The sequence below is a fragment of the Durio zibethinus genome, chromosome 3 (genome assembly GCF_047325235.1).
Source record: "Durio zibethinus cultivar Kanyao isolate XHJ-2024 chromosome 3, ASM4732523v1, whole genome shotgun sequence".
Lineage (NCBI taxonomy): Eukaryota > Viridiplantae > Streptophyta > Magnoliopsida > Malvales > Malvaceae > Durio > Durio zibethinus.
The window spans coordinates 28,777,535-28,803,672 of NC_143164.1; the positions used below are offsets into that span (position 1 = coordinate 28,777,535).

The 26,138-nt window shown below is 31.9% G+C and overlaps 1 protein-coding gene and 1 long non-coding RNA gene across 3 annotated transcripts; one reads left to right on the top strand and one right to left on the bottom strand.

Moving 5' to 3' along the window:
• Positions 1-435: 435 nt before the first annotated feature.
• Positions 436-13,943, top strand: LOC111283629 (cleavage stimulating factor 64-like). Of its 2 annotated transcripts, XM_022872196.2 has the most exons (10): positions 436-801; positions 1,029-1,107; positions 2,155-2,329; positions 3,490-3,523; positions 3,604-3,848; positions 3,934-4,011; positions 9,621-9,656; positions 9,749-10,240; positions 11,321-11,572; positions 13,397-13,943. In XM_022872196.2, the coding sequence occupies exons 1-10, from the start codon at positions 771-773 to the stop codon at positions 13,544-13,546; spliced, it is 1,572 nt and encodes a 523-aa protein (XP_022727931.2). In that variant the 5' UTR covers positions 436-770; the 3' UTR covers positions 13,547-13,943. The 2 variants fall into 2 exon arrangements, with proteins under 2 accessions (XP_022727931.2, XP_089614576.1); XM_089758450.1 differs by lacking the exons at positions 436-801; positions 1,029-1,107 and adding an exon at positions 2,607-2,724 and having other exon boundaries at positions 2,208-2,329.
• Positions 7,996-9,612, bottom strand: LOC149519725 (uncharacterized). Its single transcript, XR_016340954.1, has 3 exons — positions 8,757-9,612; positions 8,608-8,652; positions 7,996-8,233 (listed from the first exon to the last, which is right to left on the bottom strand). It is a non-coding gene; the product is annotated as an uncharacterized LOC149519725 (long non-coding RNA).
• Positions 13,944-26,138: the final 12,195 nt, after the last annotated feature.

A 26,138-nucleotide genomic window follows, 5' to 3' on the forward strand; every position in this document is an offset into this window, starting at 1 on the left:
CACCCCATAATTTCGTTGACAAATTTATTCTAATCTACTTTTTATAAATAATTTTCTTAACAATTTAAATTATTTGAAATATAAATATTTATTGCATAAGTTTTGTATATCTTGTAATTCCAATATTAGAGTTTTCAACTTAAACTAGTATAAAATTAATTGTAAAATTTAAAATTTTTAATATAAAAATTTAATCTTTAATATTATACAAAACTTTTTTTCCACAAAATAAAAATATAGATTCCATCTTAACCGTATGGTTCATATCACATTCAACAAAAAATTTATTATATTTTTAGAAAACTAAAAGAATAGTATTATTCTACTAAAGGTAAAAACTAAATAATTTTAATTTGTCCAAAAAAAAAAATTACAAACCACCCAAAGTTGAAAAATTACTAGAAAAGGTAACAATAACAAGTAGGTAAGTCTTACTGTAGTCGACTCGGAGCGCCGAGGGAATCGACTTCGAACCGCATCGTATCGTAGCCCAGAAGGAGTTTTTTTTCTCATTCAGATTATAGAGATAGAAAAAGCAAAGCAAATCTTTGTTTCGCTCCTTCTCTTCTCGTGACTGAAACACTGTGATAGAAGAGAAAACGAAATCTGTTGGAGTCGTTGAATTCGAAATATATTTCGCGCTGTTTTTTCTATTTCTATATAATTGGATTGCGAGAAGAAGAAGAGAAAGAGCGATGTGGAGGAAGAAGAAGACGGGACAGCAGTGCCGCTTAACCTTCTTCTCCTATTGATTTCTCTTCCCTCCTTCGATGGCCTCTTCTCAGCATCGCTGCGTTTTCAGTCTCTCTCTCTCTCTGATTTGTTTTTGATTTTTTAGATTGTTTTTCTGTTTAATTGCTGACGAAATATTTGCGAATTAGTAAAAATTGTTCACAGGATTTGAATTTTTGTTGTCATTCATTAATTGGTTAATTGATAGAATTTCAATCGAAATTCTATCTTCTTTTCGCTGTTTGGATTAATAAAGTTACTGAATTTTAGTATTTTTTTTTTTTTTTTGGTGGCAGTGGGGAATATACCATATGATGCTACTGAGGAACAGCTTATAGAAATCTGCAGGGACGTTGGCCCTGTTGTTTCTTTCAGGTTTGAATTTTTCTTTTTGAATTTTCCAACTTTCAATTTTAAAGTCTTGGAATTTGAAATTCAATTTGCTTAAAAAATCCAACTTCAACTTGACGTTAACGTTAAAATTTTTTAATGTTTGTAACTATGCCTGAAATGAATTGCTAATGAATACAAAGCATGTCAAGCAAACTGAGCTGCATAATTGTTTTCACTGTTTTAGTTACACATTTGATAGTGATGGTTGGTAATAGTATAATCGTTATGAAATTATGAGGATATGGTTGTTGAAAATTTAAAATCTTTTGACTTTGACACATGTATTGGGATTCAAGTTATTGAGGAACATGGAGTAAAGCTTACACGCTCATTCAGATGCAGAAAGATACATACAGACTCACTTTATAAAATTATTTGGGGTGCATAAATAGGAAATATCTCCATTAAAAATCTTTATCAACTTGACTTGAAATGAGATTGAGTTTTGGAAGTTGTAAATTAGAAATTGAGGAAGATAATTTGACCTGAATTTCCTTTGGATCAAACTGCTTCTTAACAGTTGGATTATTTGCTGGTCCACATTACACATTGAGGTTAGGAAAGCTATCTTTATGATCATTGATAGTTTGTAATCCATAGGTCCACTGAAAATCAAAGAGGATTATGAAAATGGCATGGGTTTTGATAGCATATTAACCACATTCTTTGACATAGATAAAGTTAAGGACATGAAAGTTCAGAAGTTAGAGTGCAGATCAATTTGATTGAGTTGTTCTGAACTTACTTATTTTCATTGTTGTTTACATGCTTTGTTTTTATAATGTTGAAGGACTTGGCCTTGAGCCTTCCTTGATAAAAGCATTGCAAAAAATTTTCATTTTTGCTTGTTTGTGAGGATCAACTGAGTATTGCTTGTTACATTTATCCATACTGTTAAAAATGAAAAAAAAAAAAAAGAAAACTCTCAGATTTCCCAAACAAAAGATATGTGGAGAAGGATTTGCAATCCAGTATCAAAGAGATTTTTCTGTTTTAGAGTCCTTTTTTAATTTCACTCCTTCATTTCAGACTGGTTATTGATAGAGAAACTGGTAAACCAAAAGGTTACGGGTTCTGTGAATACAAGGATGAGGAGACAGCTCTAAGCGCACGACGGAATCTTCAAGGTTATGAGATCAATGGCCGGCAATTACGAGTTGATTTTGCTGAAAATGACAAAGGCTCTGATCGAAATCGAGAACAGGTAAACTTGCCCTGGAGCCTTTTTTCTTCTCTGCATCTTTTATTTTTTGGTCAGAATCATAAATTTGGCACCATTGTAAGTTCCCTTCTTGCGCTGGCATTGTTCTTTATGTGATTAGATGAACATTGGTTTCTGATGATACTAAGGCAGTCAGATAGCTATTTAGTATTTTATTTTTGATTGATGTGAAGTATTTCAGTATTGTTCAATTTAATTTAAGCCTATAAATTTCCAATTTCCTTCCTCCCTAATCAATTTATATCTGTATTTTATCCAGTTATTTCAGTTACCTTGGCTGACTGTGTTTCCTATGTGATATGTATATATCTCAAATTGCTGCTTATGGATCATCTATGCAAATTTTTTATGCTAACACAGCCTCTAATACAGAAAAGGTACTTTAATCTTATGGATGATATAAAATTATGCCAGCTCTTGTGTGTATATTATTTGATAAAGTTCATGAAAATGGCATAAGATTTAGATTTTTAAATTCCTGTATGGTTATTATTTCATTAGGGAATATATTCCAATTCTTAAACATGATATTAACAACTGAACTTTTTGGAAAACGAAAAACTACAACAAACTTGATACAATGCACACATCAATATCCCTTCTAAAAGAAAGTGATAGAAAGGACAAAAAACTACAATGAACTTGATGTAATGCCCCCACATCAATATCCCTTGTGAAAGAAAGAGTGGGTAATCATTTTATCTAGGCAGAGCCTTCTATTTTAGACTTTTAATGCAGAAATTAGAGGTAATGAAAATTGTGATAAAGTTATTTATGTTTATGGATATGTATAGTTTAGATGTACACCCATGGATATGTTTGCTAAATACTATAGTGACAGCCTGGCCTTGTGAACCTTTCAAACTTTATTATCATTTGGCTCAAACCATTCTATTGGAGGATAAGCCTACTGTCATGCTTCATACTAACAAAAAATCTGACTCGCTGTTCTGTAACCTGGGTGGTTCCTGAGGCTTATTTCATTGCAACAAAAGCACATATACATGCATTATCCTACTGCTCAGCATAGTACTTCTTCTGCAGTATAGTGGTTTTATGCGTTGTATTTGATCTTGATTTTATGATTTTTCAAATTAGTTTTTAGTTATAAGCTTACATGAGTGAATTTTGTTTTGTTGCAGGGTCGTGGTGGACCTGGACTGGCAACAAGTGTTGGTTAGCATTTATGTTTCTTTGGGACCATATTCTTTTGCATGAATACAACCTAATTTTTTTCCTTAACTGACACATCACAGACCCTCAAAAACAAGTAGGAGGCCCAGCAGTCCATGGGGAATCTGTTCAGCAGCAGCCTATTGGTCTCCATTTAGCTATAACTGCTGCAGCCCTCATGACTGGAGCTCTTGGTGGTGTGCAGGCTAGTCTGCTGCCTAATCAAAATGCTTTGCCAAGTCAGTCAGCTCCAGCCAGTGACCCCTTAACACTCCATCTTGCCAAAATATCTCGGAGCCAACTGAATGAAATTATGTCTGAACTGAAGGTGTGCTTTGAGCAATACATACTGTTTACAGAGCTTTGCTCCATTTCGTTAATTAATTGTATTTTTTTATGTCTTTTCTCAACAGAAAATGGCTACACAAAATAAGGAACTGGCTCGTGAGCTATTACTTGCAAAACCTCAATTGCTGAAAGCTATTTTTCAGGTATTTTTCATTGTTTGGTGTTTCTATAAAAGAAAATGCGAAGAGATAATTTTTCTTGTATATATCCTAATTTCCATCTCATAAGTTTTCATCCATAGTCGCTTTCTTTTAAATACCCTAAATTCCAAAAATAAATGAATTTATTGCTATTAAATCAAGCCTTTTATGTTTATAAGCTGCACGAAGAAAGCACTAGATGGGGTTTAAACTTGTATTCATCTTAGTAATAATGCCTCAAATTTATCATTAATTTATCTCTAGGAAGGAATTTGAACAACTCTCTCTCTCTCTCTCTCTCTCTCTCTCTCTCTCTCTCTCTCTCTCTCTCTCCCCTGAGGAAAGGAGTTGCAGGTGGTATATGTTAAGAGACATTGTTTCTATAATTGACAGATAATAGAAATACCTTTCCACCAGCAATACAGGTGTTCGGTATAACCAGTTGATTAGTTTTGCTTCAATATAGAGATGCAGTGGCTCTTAAAGCACATTTGCAAAGGTGGTCAAAACTTGACCATTTATCCCTCTACCCTGAGAATAATAAAAAGTTATGAAGAACCTTCTCATTCTATTGTTAATCAACATTCTTCTGCTTAGGATATCCGAAAAATCCTAGTTGAGTTCTCTTCTTGCTTTTTGTAAAGATTGTCATGATTTTTTATGATGTCTCCATAGGGACCTTTTCTGGACCTCTTGGTGGATAATTACTATGAATGACCCTTTTATCTCTTTTAGGTTTTTATTTTTTCCATCTCCAAAATATCTTATATACTGGTGGCGTGGACTGGTGTCCTTTGTAACCCTAAGTGGAACATACAATTTCCATATAATGAGGTGCCACTTCAAATTCCCTTTTTATGTTGACAATCCTCTGATTTATCTTCCTTGTCAAGTGGAAAAAATACTCATTCTTTCTTATGTTTGTTTTTCAAGCTAAAAAATACTATGAAGGGAAGAGCGCTTCTCTTCATTCTTGATGTTGACATTTTATTTTTATAAAAAAAACCTGATTCACCTTTGTATGTGTATGCATATAATATGTTTTGCAAGGAAATGTTTCTTAGTTCTTCCATAGCATTCAATCTATCATATATTTATCACAACTAGTTTTAGACATCTACATTTGTGCATGTGCCTATTGTGCAATTTTAGTTTTGCAAACTTTTGTCCACATAATGTTTATTTGAATTATTAAATGTAACTAGAATATGAAGACAGTACCTAGCCTATACACTGAATACTCATAAGAAATTAAAATGATTAAATTAAAAAAAATACACAGCATAATATATCTAAAAAGGAATAAAGGAATGATACTTATTCATTATCACTCTCGATAGTGTTACCATTGTTCAAGCATATAACCTCTATCATACCTACAATTTACATATGCAAAGTTTAACAAAAATCATACAAATTTCAACTTAAATCACTTGATAAACCAAAAAATCAACCATAAAAATTATGAATTCGACTTAAAATAGAAAAAGTAATGTTAGGTTTCAAGAAGTGTGAATTAACATATATGAAATCTTGAAGTAAAATTTAAAAAAATATATAAATTTCGGCTTAAATCACCTGATCAACCCAAAAAGCAACCATGAAAATGTTGAATTCGATTTAAAACAGGGAAAAAAAGAATAACAGTAAACTTAGATTTAGAGGATTAAGAATTTACTCGTATCATATGAAACACACATTTAAGAAATCAAAATGACTAAATTTAAAAAATGTGCTTAGCTACAGCATGTGGGTCTATGACTTTAGTTTTCTTTCTTTTTTCTTACTCCAATTCTAAGAAAATTAACTAACTAGTTGATCCTTTAGTGTTCTTGTATTTGATTCATTAATTGTCATTGCCTTCATGTGTACAAACTGTTTCACTTTGTCCAAGGCACTTTTTATTTTTCTGTAGTCAGGAAAAGAAAACCATTAGTCCAGGTCTTATTTATTCATGGTGTAGAACAGGTCTAAACTTAAAGCACTCACTTGCACGTTGTGATGTTTTCTCCTTGACTTTCACCTTGGAATCTTGTTGCTTTCAAGATTTGCATGTTTAACCTGCTTTTACAGATCAAAAAACTATTTGCTATCCAGATCAAATAACTATTTGCTCTCTATATCTTGGATGTGTACTAATAACAAAATTACTCTTATTTGCAAGTTTAACCTAAAAAGCACAAAAGAAGTAAAAATTTACAAATCAAATCTTGATCTTAGACTAGAACTCAAAGACGAATGTAAAGGCATGACTCAACCTATCCTCAACAAATACACGTTAAAAAATTTCAAAGATACATACATAGCAATATAAAGGAACATCAGCATGAAAGATTCACAATGCATCATTTTCTTTTTCTATTGACTGCATTAAATTTTTTCTTTATAGAAAGAATCAGGGTTTTAAATAGTAGTGGCATTGTGGTATAGTGGCTGCTATTTCATGGTTGTGCCATCTATCACCACCAATATTGAAGAAAAAACAGGGGAGAATTTCAATCTCGACCGTAGAGGCTGTGATCAGCCATCGCAAAATGGAATAACGGAGAATAGTGGGAATATCAGCCCATTATTCCCATTATACTCACTACTCTGTTTTTCGTCCCAAAAATGGCAGCAAAATTTTTTATTTCTTTTGTTCAAAATTTTGACCTCAGAGAAGCCCCCCCCCCCCCCCAAAAAAAAAAAAAAAAAAAACTTAATTCACACACCCAAATTTAGAATTTCAGCCTCAATCATCAACATCAACCAGCATAACACAAGTAATTGATTTGAATTTTAAAGGTGCATAAAATTGCCTTTTTTGTTGATTTTGTTTCTCATGAACATTCTGTTCTTGAGTATCTGTCTGGCAATCCAATTCCATGGTTCTGCAGTTAGGAGCAGTAGGGTGGTGGGCTACTTGGCTTGCAGGCTGCTAGCCCCTGAGCTTGGTGGTCAAACTGCCGAGTAGGAGAGGATGAGATGAGAGGAAGAGGAGAGCTTCTTGCTTGTGTCGGAGGTCTATGTGTTTGAGTTTGAGACATGATGAGAGAGACCATGCAGAGAAAAGAGAAATAGAGAGTTGAGAAGAAAAAAGAGAGGAAGAGTGGACTGAGGGGCTGATGGACAAGGCGAACATGGGAGAAAAGTAAAAGTGAAACATGTGTGGAGTGTGTGTGGATTGTGGGTGACTGGGTGGGTGGGCAAATGGGTGAAGGCCTTTTTGGGCCTGGGGAAGGGGTTGGGATTTTATTGTTTTAGTGGGAAATTTTGATTTAGGAAAATGGATGGAAAATTTTTATTGTTTTAGAGGCAATTAATTTAGGATAAATTTTTAGGGAGAAATTTTTGAATTGTGATTGAACAAACATTATTGTTTTTGATAATTTTAGGTTAGATGTTCAAAATGTGTTTATGATCAAGGAAATTTTATTATTAAATTTATATTACTTTATTATAATCTCAAAAATATTGTAAACAATTTTTTTATCAAGTAAATAAAAGACATGAGATATTATAAATTATTTTAAAAATAATAAATAAGAGTTTTTATTATTATAATTGTAATTATTATATTTTATAATAAATTGTGCAAAATTTAAAAAAATTCATGACCGCGATGAACGTAATAACTGCAATGGTCTCTGCTATATGTATGACCGTGATAAACGCAATGTGATCGAAAATACAACCGTAACCGCAATTTAAATCTCTGGAAAGAATATTAAAAAGGGTGGTGCAGAAGGAACATTGATAAAAATCACTCATTGTTAACACTGATCCACAAACTTACACAAATTTTGAACAAAAAAAAAAGGAATTGTTTAAAGCATGCAGTACAGGGGAAATATAGCAATTCTTTACTCATCATCCTAAAAGGAATTCTGAGCTCTGGTTGATGTCTTGTAGTCAGCAGTTGTATCAAATTTTAGTCTGAATGAATTAGTTGTTATGGTAATTCCACTTTTTCCCTTTTGAGATGCCTGCACCTTCTGTCAGCATTAGGATTATGCTTATGTTGCCCAACAGATTTCTTCATTCCTTGAAAGCTATACAAACCTGGTACTTGCCCATGTAGAGTTTGACAGCAGCTGCATGGGAAAGAAGTAAGTGATGGGCCAAGATAAAAGGCTCAGTTGGAGAAGTGGAAGCAAGCCATTGGCACTGCTAATGCTGTACCCATTTGGTTCATTCATAATCACCCAATGCTTGACTCAGTCACCAAACATAGTAAAGCAAAAATCTGCATAATCAACGTAGTTAAAAATTTGCACAATCAACATATTAAAAAAATCACCCATTAGATATTCATTGACTTGAATGTATACATTAATAACTATTTTTTATATCTCATAGCCATGGGATCATCTTGGAATGCTTGTAAAATATTTTCATTTAAAAGTCAGAAGGTCAGTGGTCGCTGACTTTTGTTTACTGTCAGCCTGTTTTCTCTGTTGTTTTTTTGAAGCTAAGTATAAAAATTGGGACCTGATTTTGTCTGGTTTTTCTGTTTCTCTTAATTAATATACTATAAAAAGAAAAATTAATGAAATAATCATGATGTTTGAAAGTGTTTTTATAATTTCTTCTGTAACACAGATGAAAATGAAACATTACCTCCTGGAAGTGGAACCATTCTCTTCACCTGCTTTTATCTCGTCTCTAAACTTGGAAAAAACAAAAAAAAAAAAAAGAAACTGAAGGTGTTAAATGTCAAATACAAAAATAAGAAAAGAAAGATGAAAAGGAAATTTGGAAAAACTGACCCCAAGCAGCCCAAATCTATTGACAGATCTCGAAGTTGTTGGAATCTAAATCGGTGGAAAAGAAAAGCAAGGAGAAAGGAATAACATAGTGAAATTTCAGGTGGTTTTAGGCTGTAAAAATGGAGTTTTGGGGGTTTGAAACCGTGGGATTGAGTTTTAGATCCATTAATTTTTGGCTTGGTTTTGGAAAATCCAACTTGATATACATGAAAAGGGGATTGAGAGGAGTTTGCAGGTATTTTTTATGAGATTCTGTCGCTGATGAACTGAGCCGGCAGGAGCAGGCAAAGGAAAGGGGGCAAAGGAGAAGCAATCCGCTTCTTTTAGAGAGAGGGAGTGAGGGAATGAAGAGTTTAGAGTGAGTGAGGAGAGGAAAAATCAACCAAAAAAATTACGCATTTTATAATTGTGTTAAACAGTTTGTTTAGGGAAGAAGAGGAGAAAGGAATTTGGTAAAAAAAAAAATGTAATAGGGTGCTGACACCTGGCATTTTGAGGAGTGGTCAACAACAAGTCAACCTATGCAAGATTATATATTAGATAGCTAGAAAATCGAAGTATGTTTGTTAAGAAAATCATGATTTGATCTATAAAAAATTGAATAATATTGATCATTCATCACAAGGTCTTTGGATTATGCCCTTTACTTCGTTTTAGACTTTTAGTGTTGTAGCAGAATAGGGACTACTCTATTAATTAATAAATTTAAAACTATTTTTATAACAATAAAATGCCATATGTTAGAAAGTTAATCAAAATAAAAAGGTATTCTTTATTTTTATAGAAATTTTACACCCTTTTAAGCTACTTTTATTTATAAGAAAGATCTAGATTTGGTCTTACAACTTTGCCTTTGCTTTTCAGGCGCAAATAATGCTAGGAATGGTCACCTCACAAGTGGTTCGTTCCATTGTCTCAAAAAAATTGATTGTTGGTTGTCCACTGCTTTGACATTGTGTCACATAAAGTTTTTTTTTTCATTGATTTTGCAGTTGCAGATGCCAAACATTCGACAATCTCCTGCTCAACCAGCACAGATTCCATTACAAGATGGCCAGCATGGTCAGCAGCCAACAGCACAAACTCTTTCTCTGGAGGTGCAGACTGGCTTGATCCCTAAAGTACAAGAAGGTCAAATGTCTGCTGGGCCTCTTAATTCTTTAGCTCACAACCAATTTTCTGCTACCCTACAATCAATTTTGCAGCCTCGAACACAGATTCCACAACATTCCAGCAATCATTTTCTACCACAAGCTGCTGCACATTCTGTAGTTCCCAAACTTCCTTCCGTAAACCCCCTTGTTAGACCACAAATTCAGGTGGCAAATTCCTCATCTTTGAACCAGCAATTGCAGCCGTTATTGCCACTCTCAGGACAGCTTGGAACTACTAATTTAAGTCACAGCAATCGGATGGTTCAGCCAAATGCAATCATGCAGTCAGTTCCTTTGCCTCGTCCTCCCTTATCAGATGCTGGCTTCCAGGTGCAAATGCTTCTTTCACCAACTTGAGCTAGTGCATGCCCCTAGAGAAGTTTTAGTAATGGTTTTGTTAATTACAATCATCTTTAGATTGAATTCTGCTTTGTTGCTTCGAATATAGCTATATACTCTTGAGAGAAATCATCAAATCATTGGATTTGAAAATTTAAGAATATACAGTCCCACGATTCATAAGATCTTATTTGTTAGGGTAGCTTGTTTTGAATATTTAATAAGAAGAATTAGTGAGTTCCATTATCTTGAAATTCAGTTTGTCAAATCTCACTGAAAGATATTAAATTCATGTTGGGCATTACGAAACTCTCTTTCTCCACGCAAATGCACGACAACAACAACAACAACAACAACCACAACAAACTTAGCCTTATATCCCATAAATCTGGGGTCGGCATATGAAAGGCCAAAAAAGAAATCATGTTAGGTTGTAGTTTTGAATCTTCTTGCACCACTCATTTCTATCAACAACCTTTTTATCTATTTCCTTAACCCACATAGCATTTCTTATTACTTGCATTTATGTCTTTAATGGTCTATCCCTAGAAGTTTTCATCTCTCCTAAATTTAGAAACTCATTTCTCCTAATTGGTGTATAGATAGGCTTATGTTTCATATGTTCAAATCATCTCAAATGGCCCTCTTTTATCTTTTCCTCAACTTGGACTACACCTAATTTTCCTCAAATCTCTTCATTTATGATTTTGTCTCTTCTAGTCTTACCACACATCCATCTAAGCCCCCCTTCTCTCTCTCTCTCTCTCTCTCTCTCTCTCTCACACACACACACACAAACACACACCCAAAAAAAAAAAAAAAAAACTGGAAAGATGGTGAGTGGTCTCCACTGAACAATATATTTTCTCTTTCCTATTTGTTGAAAATAGCGATGGATCCTTGCCCCTCCTTCACTCCCCTTTCCCTCAAACAAGTGCCGCTCCTCTCTCGTGTGATCTTCTTTAGTATGTAGCAGCTAGACTGTACCCTTTTCAAATTGGTAGAACAATGGTTTTATTGCTTTTAATATCCTAGCATTTCGAATTAACTTTTTTTTTTTTTTAATAACAGCCTGGTCCCTCATTAACACCAGGCTTTGTAGAGAAATCAAACACGGTTAACTATCCTTCAGAAGCAATAAGTTGGCCATCAAAAATGGTGAAATTAGATGATGGAAGGAGCAGTTCTTTGTCAACAGAAGGTTTGAATATGTCCAATGTAAGTGGATTCAGAACATCACAAACATTTGGTGTTGATTCAACGCCTGTCAATCAAATACCTAGAGCAGAAGAGGTGCAATATGCTGAAAAGCCAATTTCTCAGGTAATGTATTATAATTAGTGATATCAAAAGTTACAACCATGCATACTGTATTGTGAGTTGATTTTTTCGTGCATCAGTGCTTCAGCCTTAAATGGCGGGGGGTCATTCTTGTAGGTTCAAGGGCAGGGATTAGATATGTTTTATGCAAAACAAATATAGTTCCTTAAATGATACCTTTTCTTGATTTAGTTCCTTGTTGGGCCTAGATGTCTGTATTGCCTTCCTGATGTCTATTAATCATTTTGGCAATTTGCAGAATTATAAATATGAAGCGTTGAATAAAAAATTACACATAGTAGACATCTTAATTAAGAAGTGAATATCATCTTACTAATAATATGCATAAAAATGGTTATGGTTGTAATTTAGATGTGGTACTACATTAAACTATTTTCTGTGATCTCATTGTTCCAAAGTCTTGAATCTGCGCTGTTTTAGTTGTATCTAATGGCTGGGAAAGTGAGGCATACACAAGTTAAACTTGTTACCAAATGTAGGGTTTTTGAAGTACTTACTGTCAATTTAAAACCATCATGTCCAGTTTGTTTTGTCTGGTTATCAAATGTTAACTTTATCTGTCAGTTTCCTTTAACTGTAAATCTCTCTACTTTTGGAGAGATCTAGAAGTAGGTTAAGAAAAACAAGTTGAGGGATACTTTCTTGTGTCTTCTCTTCTTTTCACTATTGAGCAAATAAGGGAGACCTAAGACTTCTCTCCATATCTGTTGCCCCAAATTCATTTTAAGGTTGCAGTTTGGTCTTTTGAGGACATTGTAGATGCTTGGAGCCTTCTTCTAGAATAAGTTTGTATGTTCACGTCAGATATTCACAAGGACAAGCACTAGTTAACACCTCTACTCTCTTTTCTGTGGGAGGTTTTGAGAGCAATGGTTGGACAGATACAATAGGGTTTTCCAATATTTTTTCACTGTAAGGTGTATCTATGTGATAGTACACATAAATGGCTGATCAGAGATATATGCTAATAGTTTCAATATTTGTAAACAAGATTGCTATGGTTGACTCTGTCAGGTGAACTCTGGTTGAGTTATTTGGAAGGTCAAACATTAGTTGTCATCCCACTGGAACTTGAAAAATTCTTAAAATGTGGTGAGTCTATCAATATGATAGTTGAGTATCTATGTCAAAGCTGAACTATCAAAATTATAGTTTTGATCTTATTTTTCTTGGTTTAGTTCTTCCCCTTGGGGTGCAGGGTGATGAGAGCTTTCGGAGTTTTGGTTTGATAATTTTTTTTATTTTATCTCTTGTTTCTGCTATGTTAAAGGACATCTACATTGATCATTACTTCATTAATTCTCAAAGATCTGAAAGTACTTATCCTATTAGTGTCGTTGAAATAATGTTTTCTTCAAAATACTTTGGTAATAAATAGCCAAATGTGTGCTTAATTGCTTGACAAACCTATTCGATGGGAGGCAGTTGTGGTAAATAATTAGGTTTGACTGCGAACATTTAAAAAACCTGCAGTAAGTTTCTACAACCAAGTTATTATAATCATGGCACTGGTCATCTATAGTATCATGGTGGAAATTGGATTTACAAACTGATGTGAAGTCTGCGAGTCTCGGTCCTAATTATGTCATTGTGTCATTGACCACAACAGTTTGCCAATATGAAAGTAATGCTATGCATATCTATAGGAGAAATACTCGGCATTTTATATATATAAATTTTGCATGGTTTTGGCAATTCATAGCTCAATGTGGTTGATTTTATAATAACCGCATAACTCATGTTGAACGAACCAGTGCTATTGTGGTTTCACATGATCTACCTCACACCATTGTTTCTCTTTGTCAGCCACAGCTCGCCCCTGATATGGAGTCTGTCTTACTGCAGCAAGTGCTAAACCTAACACCAGAACAGTTGAGTTCATTGCCACCTGAACAACGCCAACAGGTCATTCAACTTCAAAAGGCACTTCGGCGAGATCAGATGCGGCCATCATAGCAGGCAGACTTCCAATGCTACTATTGTCAGCAGAGAAGATCTCTGTTGTCTATTCATTAAAATTTCTCAATGCTTGTAACATTATTATTTTTTGCAGAAGAATATGATTCTAAATTTGATAAGCAAAGGAGCATGTATCGTCAATGTAACATTTAAAAGCTTGTTACGAGAATAGAAAAAGAATCAGTGAGAGGAAAAGGAAAAAGAAAAAGAAAATTGTCTTTATCTTCTCATTCTCTGACGTTTGAGTCACTTGTTAGTGGTGTACCTTTTGCCTTTAACTTCTTGTCTGGGGCTTACCTGGCGTGGGGCCAAAGTGATGTGGTTTTCTAGCATGAAAAAGAGAATCTAGACCGCTTGCCGGATTAGCTAAAATTTTAACCCAGTTTCATTTTCATTCTTGTTCTTGGTTAATTCTGGATGTTGTGTGTTGATTATTTCTCTCATTCAACTTAAGCAGTGATCAGCAGCCGTGGATTTCGAAAGTAGATTCTTATGAATGCAGCTGACATGTCGGAAGATATTTTTCGGGAGTACTTACCATGAAGTCTTAAGTCTTTTTGTCTGGCCATATCTCTTAATCTTTCATGGGAGCTTTTATTTGTATATTTTTTCAGATCGCTTTTTTTTTTTTTAATAACTTATTTTTAAGTAAAATTGTTTAATTTTTTTTTAATTTTTCTTATTTTTAAGTTTTGAAATTTATAAATTCAAAAAATTTTAAAAGTTTTCGAATATAGATATCGAAAACTTTTTAAAGTTTCTTATTCAAACAGTTGAAATTATGAAGAAATTTAAAGACCTGTATATTATAATCGAATGCTTTTTTTATTAAAATTATAATTATTACTTACTAATTTATAAATCAGATTGTAATTATTTGAAACAAATTGTGCTTGTATTTTTGGAATATCTTGAAAATTCATTAGGATATAAGATTTTCTTTCTTCAACTGAAATTTTGAGTTTTATTGCTATCTCAAAAAATTAAATAAATATTTCTTGGCTAGATCAAGATGATATTGATAAAATGGATTTTGTTGAAAACCCTAGATGAGTGTGTGATTAGTAAAATCTAAGATTTTTATGGGAAAAGTGATTCTGTCAAATCATTCATGGATTTTGAAAAATTGTAGATTTTTATGTTTAATTTAGTATAAAAAAAGATAAGATTTTTGTATTTGGTTCGAGGAATCTAAGATTAACTAATGAATTTATTTTATTATGTTGCCTTTAATGACACGTTAATAACATGCGTCATTTATAAAATAATAAAATAACTGATTTTTAAAAATATTTTTATAATATATTTATTTAAATTGAAAGCAACAGTTTGTTTAAATTAATTTATATATTTATATTTATACAACTTACTTTTTTTATTAATAAATTATTCATATATAAATTTAACATGTAAGATTTATATTTTTATTTATTTAACATAAAAAACTTAGGACTTTTTATTTCAAAGGTAGTGTTCATGAATAAAAAATACGATTAATACAATCAACATAATGGAATGTACTTCAAATATTAAAATAATAATAATAATAACAATAATATTAATAATAATAATAATAACTATTGTCGTTTACAAAAATTGTAATTCAATACATAAAAAGATTAAGTATATTAATATCAACGGTAATTTATTTTAAAATAGACTGCTTTTGAGCCGAAAACATCATCCATATGATTATTTGTTCATAATAGATCTATTCTTTAGCCACTTGTGTTGCATCATCTTGTGCTTATTAACCATGGCAACTTTGAGAGAGAACTGTATAAAGTTAATATATGCATCCATTACCTCGCAAACAAAGTGAACGAGAGTTTGGGTTGCTAAGTATATCCATTCGTCAAGTTTCTTCGTCATAGGAAACAAAGCGAAAGCCAAAGGCAGAGATCCTTTTTTTGTCGGAATTTTAACAAGCACTAGCTTGGCTCTTTGTTTGGGAGAAACCATTTTCTCCTCTGCTTCATTTCTCTTCGCGTATTCAGTTAAATGGGGGGGAAATGAGTGAATAAATTCTGGTGGGTTTGCGGAAGGAGTGATGGATAGCATCACAGCTGTAGTCTTATTTAAAAAATTACGTTTGTTTCTAACAATCATCGTCTATTACATTCTATTACACTAATGTATGACCTCATCTTTTCATGCAATAGATTATAGTTCTTTTTCAAACGTAGTCATATATCTTAATAGGTTACACTTTTATTTTTCAAATGTAGTCTATATAATAAATAATTAAACCAGAACTAATATTACAAAGTATGCTCATATCTTTATCTTTAAAAATATGATTATATTTATATATTTCAAATAATTACAATATTATTGACATAATAATAATAATAATAATAATAATAATAATAATATTATTATTATTATTATTATTATTATTATTATTATATTTTTTAAATAAATTCAAATGAATTGTATAAACTTAAATACAAAGTTAGTTTAGTTGAAAAAATTCAATAAATATAAATTAGTTTAATTTAATTAATTTCTATTTTGTAAAAAAATAATATTTTTATGCGTGTTAATAGGCGTCAAATGTTGAGTTTGGAAGTCTTTGTGTGTTAGATTGGGTTTTGATTTATGATGTAATTTTTATTATATTAAAGGATATAATAGATCATAAATATCAATTATTCAGAATAAAAGTAAGCTAAATTTTGCATTCCTCGTAATTTTAAAAAACTTTTAAGGAAAGGAAGATTTATGATTTCAAGCTATTTTCACGATTAGTGATATTGTTGGTAATGTTATATTTTGAACGCAAAAGGTTAAATTTTAAATTTCGTGAATCAAATACAAAAATTATATTAGAAAAAAAGTATAATTCTTCGGAGGAATCTTAAATTCCGTAAACTAAATATCCTGAATGTAACTTTTTTAGATTTATCATATATAAAAATTTGATAAATTATAAAATTTATCAAATATATATATATATATATCTAAAAACTTTTAAAAATAGGATAAAAAATCAAATAATTTCACTTAATTAAAAAAATGAGGATAAATAGGTGAGTGAGATTCCTAAACCCTTCAGGGGATTTAAAAAAAATGATTCTATTAAAGATTTTTTATCAATTGCTATAATGAAAACAATTATTACTTAAAAATAAAAGTAAAATGTAAATTTTATATAGAGAAAATCGGAATTACCATTTCGACTTCCATAAAACATTTGACCTAAAAAAAGAGTAAGAGACTTTGGTACTTTCTTGGGTCTGCCTCTGTGATTTTGCCTTCCTTTATTAGAAAATAATTTTCCTTCTTAATTTTTCTTTTACTTCCCAGCGTCACCAAACATCTTGATGATTGTTTTCAATTTTTATGATTCTCATTATTTATTTGAAAGTTTAAAAATAACAAGAAAAGTCTTGTGCTGTTTTTTATTATATAAATAGCATTTTGTTTCTTTTCCTCAAATTATATTAATAAATTAATAAAGTTTTTAGTAAGGTTTGGAGGGTTAGAAATAAAAGAAAGTATTGTTTTTGTTTTTATGTTTTTTTTTTGGAATGTTATAAAATTCTAAAGTTGCTTACATATGAATTGATGAATATAGAATTTTGAGGTTTTAGGTTCAAATCTCATAGTGTGTTAGTTTGGTTATTTAGTTATATTCTAGTTAATTAGTTGATTATTCAGTGATTGTTACTTGACTATGATATAATAGTTGATTATTCAGTTGATTATATGAATGTAATAATTGATTAGTATAACTTTAAAGAAATATAGAAAGATAGGTAATTTGTAGATATGTTCAAGGATTGGTTATCCGTCTGAATCCAAAAGTCCATCCAAAATTTAAAAAGGCTTGGATATGAATATTAGATTTAGTCTGAGTTTAAATTGAAGATTCATTTAGAAAGTTGATCAAGTCTTACGGATAACATTTAAAACCTAGACCCAACCTAATACATATTTATGTATTTTAGATTTATAATTATATTATATAAAAATAAATTGATAATTAAAAAATATATGTGTACACATTAATATGTTATGCCAACATGTATCTAATCCTTTCCAAACACCAAAATAAATTAACAAAGTCAATTTTAAGCTTTTTTTTTATTATTTATTTCGTCATTGTTAATATTTATTATAAATTTATTCTTATTTTTTTTTTAAAAATTGAAATATAGGTGGATTTTGATGGGTTTTGATTAGAGATTCATGGGTCAAGTGGGGTCATGTAAGGTTCAAGCTAATTGGGGGGGGGGGGTATACTTGTTATTAATAACTTATATACTTACTTAGCCCTAGTTTGTCTTGATATTTTGGGTTTCAATGATAGTGTTTGTTTTGAGTTTCGAGCTGAGATGTAAACCCTGTAACCACAAAAAGGAGAAAAAGACCGATTAAAGGCAAAGACTGAGAGTTTTCTTAGCATTTGCGCTCCAATGCTCAAGTTAGAGGTTAGTCAAGGAGGAAATAGGAAAAAAAAAGTATGAAAGTAGAAGAGTATGATACATCTTGAAAATAACTAAATGGTCCTATTTATAATTAAGGGTGAAAGGTTTTGAGCTAACCTAAGCTATCCACAGTCAATCCTATAGTCAGGATGATTTGGCAGTCCAAGTTGACTTAGACACTAATAATCCATTCAAAGAGTGACAAGTTAGCATAAAAAGGGGGTCTTTCGGGTTGATTGATGAGGTTGCACTATAAATGTCAAGTCAGGCCAAAAGTCATAAATACCCCTGACTGTTTGCTGGCAACCTCTAATGGGGAAAAAAAACATTTTGCCTTTTGGACCTAAGAATGTCCCTAACATTCTATCCCCCCACTAAGCAATCTGAGTATTAGACTATTGAGTATAGTCTTAATTGATCAATTTTGTGACCATCTGATGCATGCTTGATGGTGCCAAGCTTAATCTTGAGCATGGACTTAGAAATTTACACTTAATTAGTCCAACCTAAAGTCACCAAAGTGAATGATACCGAGGTGGATAAGGGTTAGGCTAGACAAATTTATGAGTAATTACCGACGTGACTTATACGTTTTATGCTGTATTTGACCATGATTTTTTTATCTAGGCAAACGTGGGACCTATATTTTTTCTTGCAAAATTTTGATTTTTGACCTGACAAATGGTTGACTTGGCAAGTCATAGGTGGGTTGACTGATGTAGGTGGGTAAAATGATTGATTTGCCCTTATGTCATCTAAAAATGGCATTTAATGAAAATATAGGAAATTAGGTGGTTAAAATTCATAGCTAGGAATGCAAAATGTTATCCTTGGTAATCGTTTTGAACATATGACACGATTTGGAGTGTTTATCTTTTCCTTTTGTTGGCTATTTAAAGGGCCTTTAGGGCATTTATCTCTCACTTTACAAGTTTTTTACTATCATGCCTATTTATTTTTATCGACCTCCAAACTTTTAAATTTTTTTTGAATTGACCTTTTCATCTTCATCTAGTTTGGTATGTTTTTTTACCTTTAATTATGTCTTCTGATTCATGTTTTGAGAGTTTTAGAGTAAAGCTAAAGGGTTATCAGGGTTCAAATGATGAAGTCCCTTTTGTGATTGTAGAAAGGTATTATACTCGAGCTAATTTTTGGGTGAATCTAAAGTTTGCCACTGATCAAAGACGAGTTAAAGGTAATGCTCATGCTAGGGGAGAGCAAGTCTATCATAAGGTGAATGAGCTTCTTGCTTAAATAGATTATGATCTTTAAAATCCACGAACCTCAATGTCAAAGGTCAAGTTCTTTGGTTAACCTTTTTTATTCTATTCCTTTTTTTTCTCACCCTTACCTTTTTTTTCTTCTTCTTTTTCATTCCCTCACACTTTTTCTTCTTCTATTCTGTCTCCTCATCCTTAAACATTTACTTTTATTTTTTCTCGACACCCATCCAGGCTAATCTTAAGTTCTAACCCTAGTTTGGCTTATAAGTTTAAGGACTCTCTTGTCTTTTGTTCATCTTTTTTTTCTTCCAAGGTAAGAAAGATTCATGCTCCAGGTTTTATTCAAACACTAGCCTTTCTCTCTTTTTGAAAGATGAGTAATCTGACATTGAGACTTCCCAAGATGAGCAAGCTATAATTGAGTGGATAGAGAGGGCCAACCAAGCTAAAGAGGAAGGGGAAAGTGAAGGCAACGATGATGATGCCTTCAGTGGTGATGCTATGACCCTATACCCTTTTATACTCCTTGTGACTTAGGTATAACCCCAAAAGATATAATACAAAGTTTAAAGAGCAAGACTAATCCTAAGGACTGCCTTAACATGTGCTTAGTGCACCACTCTCGTGTTTTGAAAGTTAAGTTTGATCTTCCTAGAGTAAGGTAGAGTGTAATGCCATTGACCACCAACGACCAAGTTATTACTCTTTTAGACATCGATATAATTTGAATGTACTAAGAGTCTATGGTAGCTGGTCTAAGGTTCCCTTTACATTTTTTTTGTTGTTAACTTTTTTTTTTACAATTTAACTATCACTTAACTCGCTTCAAATTCTGTTTGGCACATTATTATAGAAAAGTAAAATTGAACAAAAAATAATTATTGTATTTTTTTATCTGGCTTAAAAGCTTGATTTTATTGACATGTATGTGTGCCAACTTAAGAGTTCAGCATTTATAGATTTCATCAAAAATCGTAAAAGTTTATAGCACATACAAGTATAGAGCTTTAGAGATTAGAGCGGCTTTAGAGCTTAGAGTGACTTTAGAACGCGCTTCATTATTGTCTTTGGTTTTATGATGCTTTTTACTGGGTTACCTTACTTTGCTTCTTCAATTTCTTTAATTTTTATCTCTTTTTCTTTTGCCTTTCTTAGTTCTTCAGTCTTGCCTAAACTTTCAATCTGCTCTCTCATCTTACCTTTCATTGTGGTGACATAACATTACGTGCTGTAGACTGTTCTCCTCTGACCTTCCCGACCCTATTTAATGTTAGAAATTTGAATTTAGATAAAGACATGAGCTAATCATCCTCATAATGGATTGACTAGGTTAGTTAGTATCATGTTATATGGTAAAGTGATGTCTACCACCATAAATTCAACAACTGAGGTGATGCTCTTCGGTTCAGTGCCCAATGAGATCGATAATTTAATGGTTTTTTTTAGAAGCACTTGCTTATTTTTGAAACTGATTAGTTTGGTGGTGAATGGTTTCAACATTTTCTCTTTAATGTCCGTTCTCAACATTATAGCATAGTACAAGACGTTGGTAGAGCTTTTACTATCAAATAAGATCTTCTTCAGCACGTAAGTATACACAACATCTATAATTACGATGGCATCATCATGTGAAAATTAGATCCCTTTGATTTCTTTTGAGGTGAAGGAGAATGACTCATTTTTTTTTCTTTTTTAGCCAAGGATTGTATGGCCATAATCATCCCTTGATCAAATTTTCTTTTAGCTAAGGTAGAGCTCCTTCCAATTATTACGTTAAGAATGCCTACTATTGGCATGTTGTCTATAGCTTAACCTTTATCTTTTTCTTGCTCATTTCTTTAATTTTCATCACCTCATTTCTCATCTTGTTTATCTCTGTGATTCCTTCCTATCCCTTCTCATTGATTTTTTCTTCCGAAGTTGGGTCTCTTTTAACCTTGTCTAACATGGTTTACAAATTTACCCAACCTACCTCTTTTGATCAAATTTTAAATTTCATTCTTTAGGTCAATGCAGTCTTTCATATTGTGGCTGATGTCCATGTGAAAAGCACAGCTCTTGGTAAAATCTTTTTTATATTCTACTTTAATAGTTTTGGCTATCTAAGCTCGAGATCCCATTCAATATGCATCAGAATCTTTTATCTAGAGGTATTTACTGTAATGTTGTTCTTTTATTTAATCATGCTTCTGGTTCTAGAGAACTCTTGTCATCTTTCTTTTAGGGGAGAATTATAGATTATTTTTTTTTCTTCTTATCAAAGAGAAGGGATGAGCCTTTCTCACCTTAACTGTCAAAAAAAAGGGATAAGCCTTTTTCACCTTAATTATTTTCATTGTAGCTTTGGCGTTAATGCATTTTTTCACAATAAGTATCATGTTGGCCTATGTTTTGGGAGGTGCTAGGGAAAAAATAAGCTTAAAGTGGTATTTTCTATCACTGAGTCCTCTTGTTAGGGCAACAATTATAATAATTTGCTCTAAATCTTTTACTTATAAGGCTTTTAAATTAAAATGCATAATGTAGTCTTTCAGAAACTCATTTTTGCCTTAGTGAATAGACATTAAGTTCAACATAGTTTTCCTTATTCTTTAGCTACTAACAAAACAGGATAAGAAATAATGATCGAACTCTTTTAATGTTGTAATTGACCTCAATTTCAGACTACAATGCTAGGATTAAGCTACCTCTTTGAGTGTGGTGGCTAGTCTTTTACTCATTAGAGCTTTATCTACCCTCCACATCATCATGTTAGTTTGGTAAAACACTAAATGATCAGAAGGGTTAGTTGTCTCATCATATATCTCCAAGATCGATATTTTAAATCTTTTTGGGGGCATTATCCTATCAATCTCCTTGATAAAAGACGAGGTCTCCAAGAATTTTAGTTTGTCCTCAAATGCAATGACTTTTTCTTTCAGCTCTTTTTTCATAACCTGCATTCAAGCTTTGAAGTCCTTACTCGATTAAGGCTCAATGATGGTTTGTTTAGATTTTTGGGTGATGGCTTGTGTAGAGGTGTCGGTGTGGTAATGGTTGATTAGGGTATTATGTTGTTTATCTTTTTTTGATGTCGACAAGGCTTTAGTATCCTTGTAGCTTGATAATTTTTCTATATGGGGGTTTCTTGGGGTATTTGGATTAGGTGCTTTGGATGTTTATGGAAGGATGAGGTTTTGAATCAATTTTTTTAGGGATTGTAATTGTTGATTGAAAGCAAGTAATTGCTCCATTGTAGGGCATACTGGCATAGGTCAGTTTATGGGTTAGCCAATTTGGGTTTCAGTTTCAATTGCAACAATTGGTTCCTCTTTCTCGATGGCATGGTATTTTAACTTGACTAGGAAAACTAATAAAAGAATGCCCCTAGTTGACATGGCAAAACCCTAAAATTAAAAGGAAAAAAGAAAAAATGTAGTTAAGAACAAAGGCTGAAAGTGTCTTCAACGTTTGTGCTCCAACGTTCAAATTAGAGATCAGCTAGAGAGGAAAATGGAAAAAGGAATAGAGAAAATAAGAGAATATAAGGTTATCAAATAATTTGAATGGTTCCTGGATGTCCCTATTTATAGTTAAAAAGTGAGGGGTTCTAGGTAACTTAGGCTATCTATGGTCAGTTTTACAATCAGGGATGACCTGAAAAGTCGAATTGACCTGGACACTGATCGTCCACTTAGAGAATGACAAGTTAGCACCGAGAAAAGCCTACCAAGTAAATTGATGAGGTGGCATAACTAACATGACATTGTGACCTCAGGTTGATTTAACATGTCAAGTCAGCCATAAAGTCTAAAATACTCTTGGTTGTCTACTAACAATCTCTAATAAGGAAAAATGACTAAAACACCCTCTGAACCTAAAAATGCCCTTAACAGGATATAAACTAAGACCACAAAAATGGTAACCATGAAGAGTTTTCTAATGATTGTTTCCCATCATTTCTTTTAGTTTGTCACTATATCTATTATCCTACATAGTTTTATTCTTAAAAAGTAATAAAAATTATAATCTACCAAGCAAATGTTACATAGTGAATGCACATAGATAGACTAGATATAAAGCATAAAATTTTTTTGAAATTAAAACATAACCTTGGATATAAAGTGTAATAAGAATTTAATCCATCGACTAATGTCATGCTATAGCACCTTGGATGGAAAGAAAGCTAAACATATATTGGGTAAATTAAAAAAACAACCATCCAAGACATAGACATTACATAATTGTCTATGTCCACCTTTTACAAGCAAGGGTTCATTAGAAGGTATACCAACACTTTAACAAAAAGTAAAACACATGAATACCATTTCATAATACAATTGGATTTTATAAGAAGTAAATTTAGAAAACTTTTTAAGAATATTAAGTCATTAAGGAATTCATGGAGAACATAAACGATAAGATTATTAAAGTAATTTTCCTTAGGTAAACATTCTTAAATTTCAACTAATAGCCATTTACATGCATAAATCAAGAAAATTTACAAACTTTAATAGTTTGAAACCACATAAAAACCCATGAGAAAGACAATAGAAAACATATATGCTCAAGTTAAGCAATTCTACAATCCTGTATCCAATTATGTATGCATCATAAGTCATAATATAGAAGTCAGATAAGAAAATTCTACAATGGCTTGATTTGCAACTACAATATCTATCATGTAAGTGTACTAAACCTAAATTTCAAGAAAAATAATTGGACATGGAAAGTAAATCCTAACAAAAAAATATTTTAGTCCTATATTTGTAAAATTCAACTGAAAATGTTTTCAAGTAAAAGTAACAAAGGTTGAAACCTTTACAGTAATTTTTTGGCCATCATGAGTACAAGCAATATGAACTTATGCAAGAGGAGTAATTTCTATCAAGAATAACTAGGTAAAGGGTTTCAAGAATGACCTGGACAAAATGTTTTCAAGAATGGCCTAAGTTGTTATGGTTTCGTGTTTAGGTATAAGAGAAAAAATCAGGTCAAATGAAGACAATATAGAAGGAAGGTGAAGGAGTGGTAGAGGTGTGTGAGACAATGTATGACAAAAGAAGGTGAGATAGGGCTTGGCAATAGGAGAACAATTGAAAGAGGCTAGTATAAGGTTTGATTGATCAAAAGAGTGACAAGCAGCATGAAAAGGTTGGTTAGATGGACAAGGGAAAGCAAGGTCAAGCTATGGCGTTGCTAAAGAGAAAAAAAAAAGAGTGTAAATGTTTGGGAAAGGAAAAAGCAGAAAGAATGTTTTAAAGGTTTCATTAAAAAATAAGTGACGAGAAAAATTATCATAAAAAGTTTGTCACTAAATTAGGGGAGCATATCAACTACAATGATTTTAGTATAATTAACTAATCATAATTCAAAATTATGTAAGGACCATTAAAATTCTATGTAGAATTCATACTTATAAGAGGTGGACCTTTACATAATTTTTTATTATGATTAGACAATTGCAGTATTGTAAGAAAAATAGTTGCAAGTAAAATGCTCTCCTAAATTAGTGATAGAAAAATTTATGACAAAAAAATATGTCAAATTGTGTCGCTACTATCTATTATATTTTTAGAAAAAAAATTATTTATTTTAAACCATATTTAAATTACCTTTGATCACAATTCTATCATTGCTTTCATTACTAATGAGTTTTCAATTTTGTGACAAAATTTTTCATTACAATATTAATGGGCTAAAATTTATTTCATTTTTTCTCAAAATTTCATGACAAACTTTGTAATGACTATTACAAATCTATCACAATTCCATCACTAACATTGTTACAACATGTTTTAATCATTTGCTGATAATTTTTCCTTAATTATCATTAAGTAATTTTAGATAAGTGCAGCTAATTGCCCTTCTATTTTTTTCTTGGCACTCAATTTTGTTTTTCAAAATTTTTTATAAGTAAAATTATTTAATTACCCTTCTCATAACTTTCTGAAAATTTATTCTTAGAAAGTCATGTAATTTTCCTAAAATGGATATCCGAAAAGTTATAAATCTTTTCGAAAATTTGACTTTAGAAAATTCATTTTCGAAAAGGTTTATAATCTTCTGAAAATTCATTTTCGAAAAATTATGACTTTTTAAAAATTTATTTTCAGAACAGTTTATAACTTTTCAAAAATCCATTTTCAAAAACTTATGTGAAAGAAAAAGAATAATTAAGTAATTTAACTTATAAAAATTTTTAAAAAAAAGTTTAGATGTGAAGAAAAAAGGCTAGAGTACATTTAGTAGCATTCATCTTAAGCTTTTACAAACCAAACACAAAAATCTTAAATTTTTTAACTTCAACAAAATACAAGAATCATCCATTTCCTTTGATTATTACTTTTTTCTAGAATCACTTACCCTTATCATATCTAAGAATTTATGGACTAAACACCCTTGACAAAATGTTTCACTTGTATAACAAATTCTTTTCCTCTTCCTCTTCTTCTCCTTAATAAACACCCTTGATAAAATCACCTACCAAGCAAATCTAAAACCACAACAAGCAAATCTAAAGCCACCTACCAAAAAAAAGAAAAATGGAAAAACAAAGAAAAATAAGAAGAAAAACTTTCCATGCTAAAAAGAACAAAAACCAAGAAGAAAATATAACTTAAAGCCACTTGTTTTTGTTTAAAGTTACCATAACTTAGGCCAGGTTCAACAGTGGCCCTTAACACGCGGGCCCCACCACCAGCACTAGACAACTACCTTTCCATGCTATGACTATCAACACTAAGTTTTGCTACTACAACAATTATAACTTTTCTCAGCCTTGCCAATTTTGTAAGTCTTGTCGTTGCTGGACTCATGGTGGCACCCTCAGGAACACCCTTGTTGGAGGTGGCACCAAGAAAAATATTGACCGATTCTTGAGAAAGAGAGAGGCTTTGGAGAGAGAAAGAAGTTAAAGAGAGAAGTAAAAGTAAAATTTCATTTTTTTGG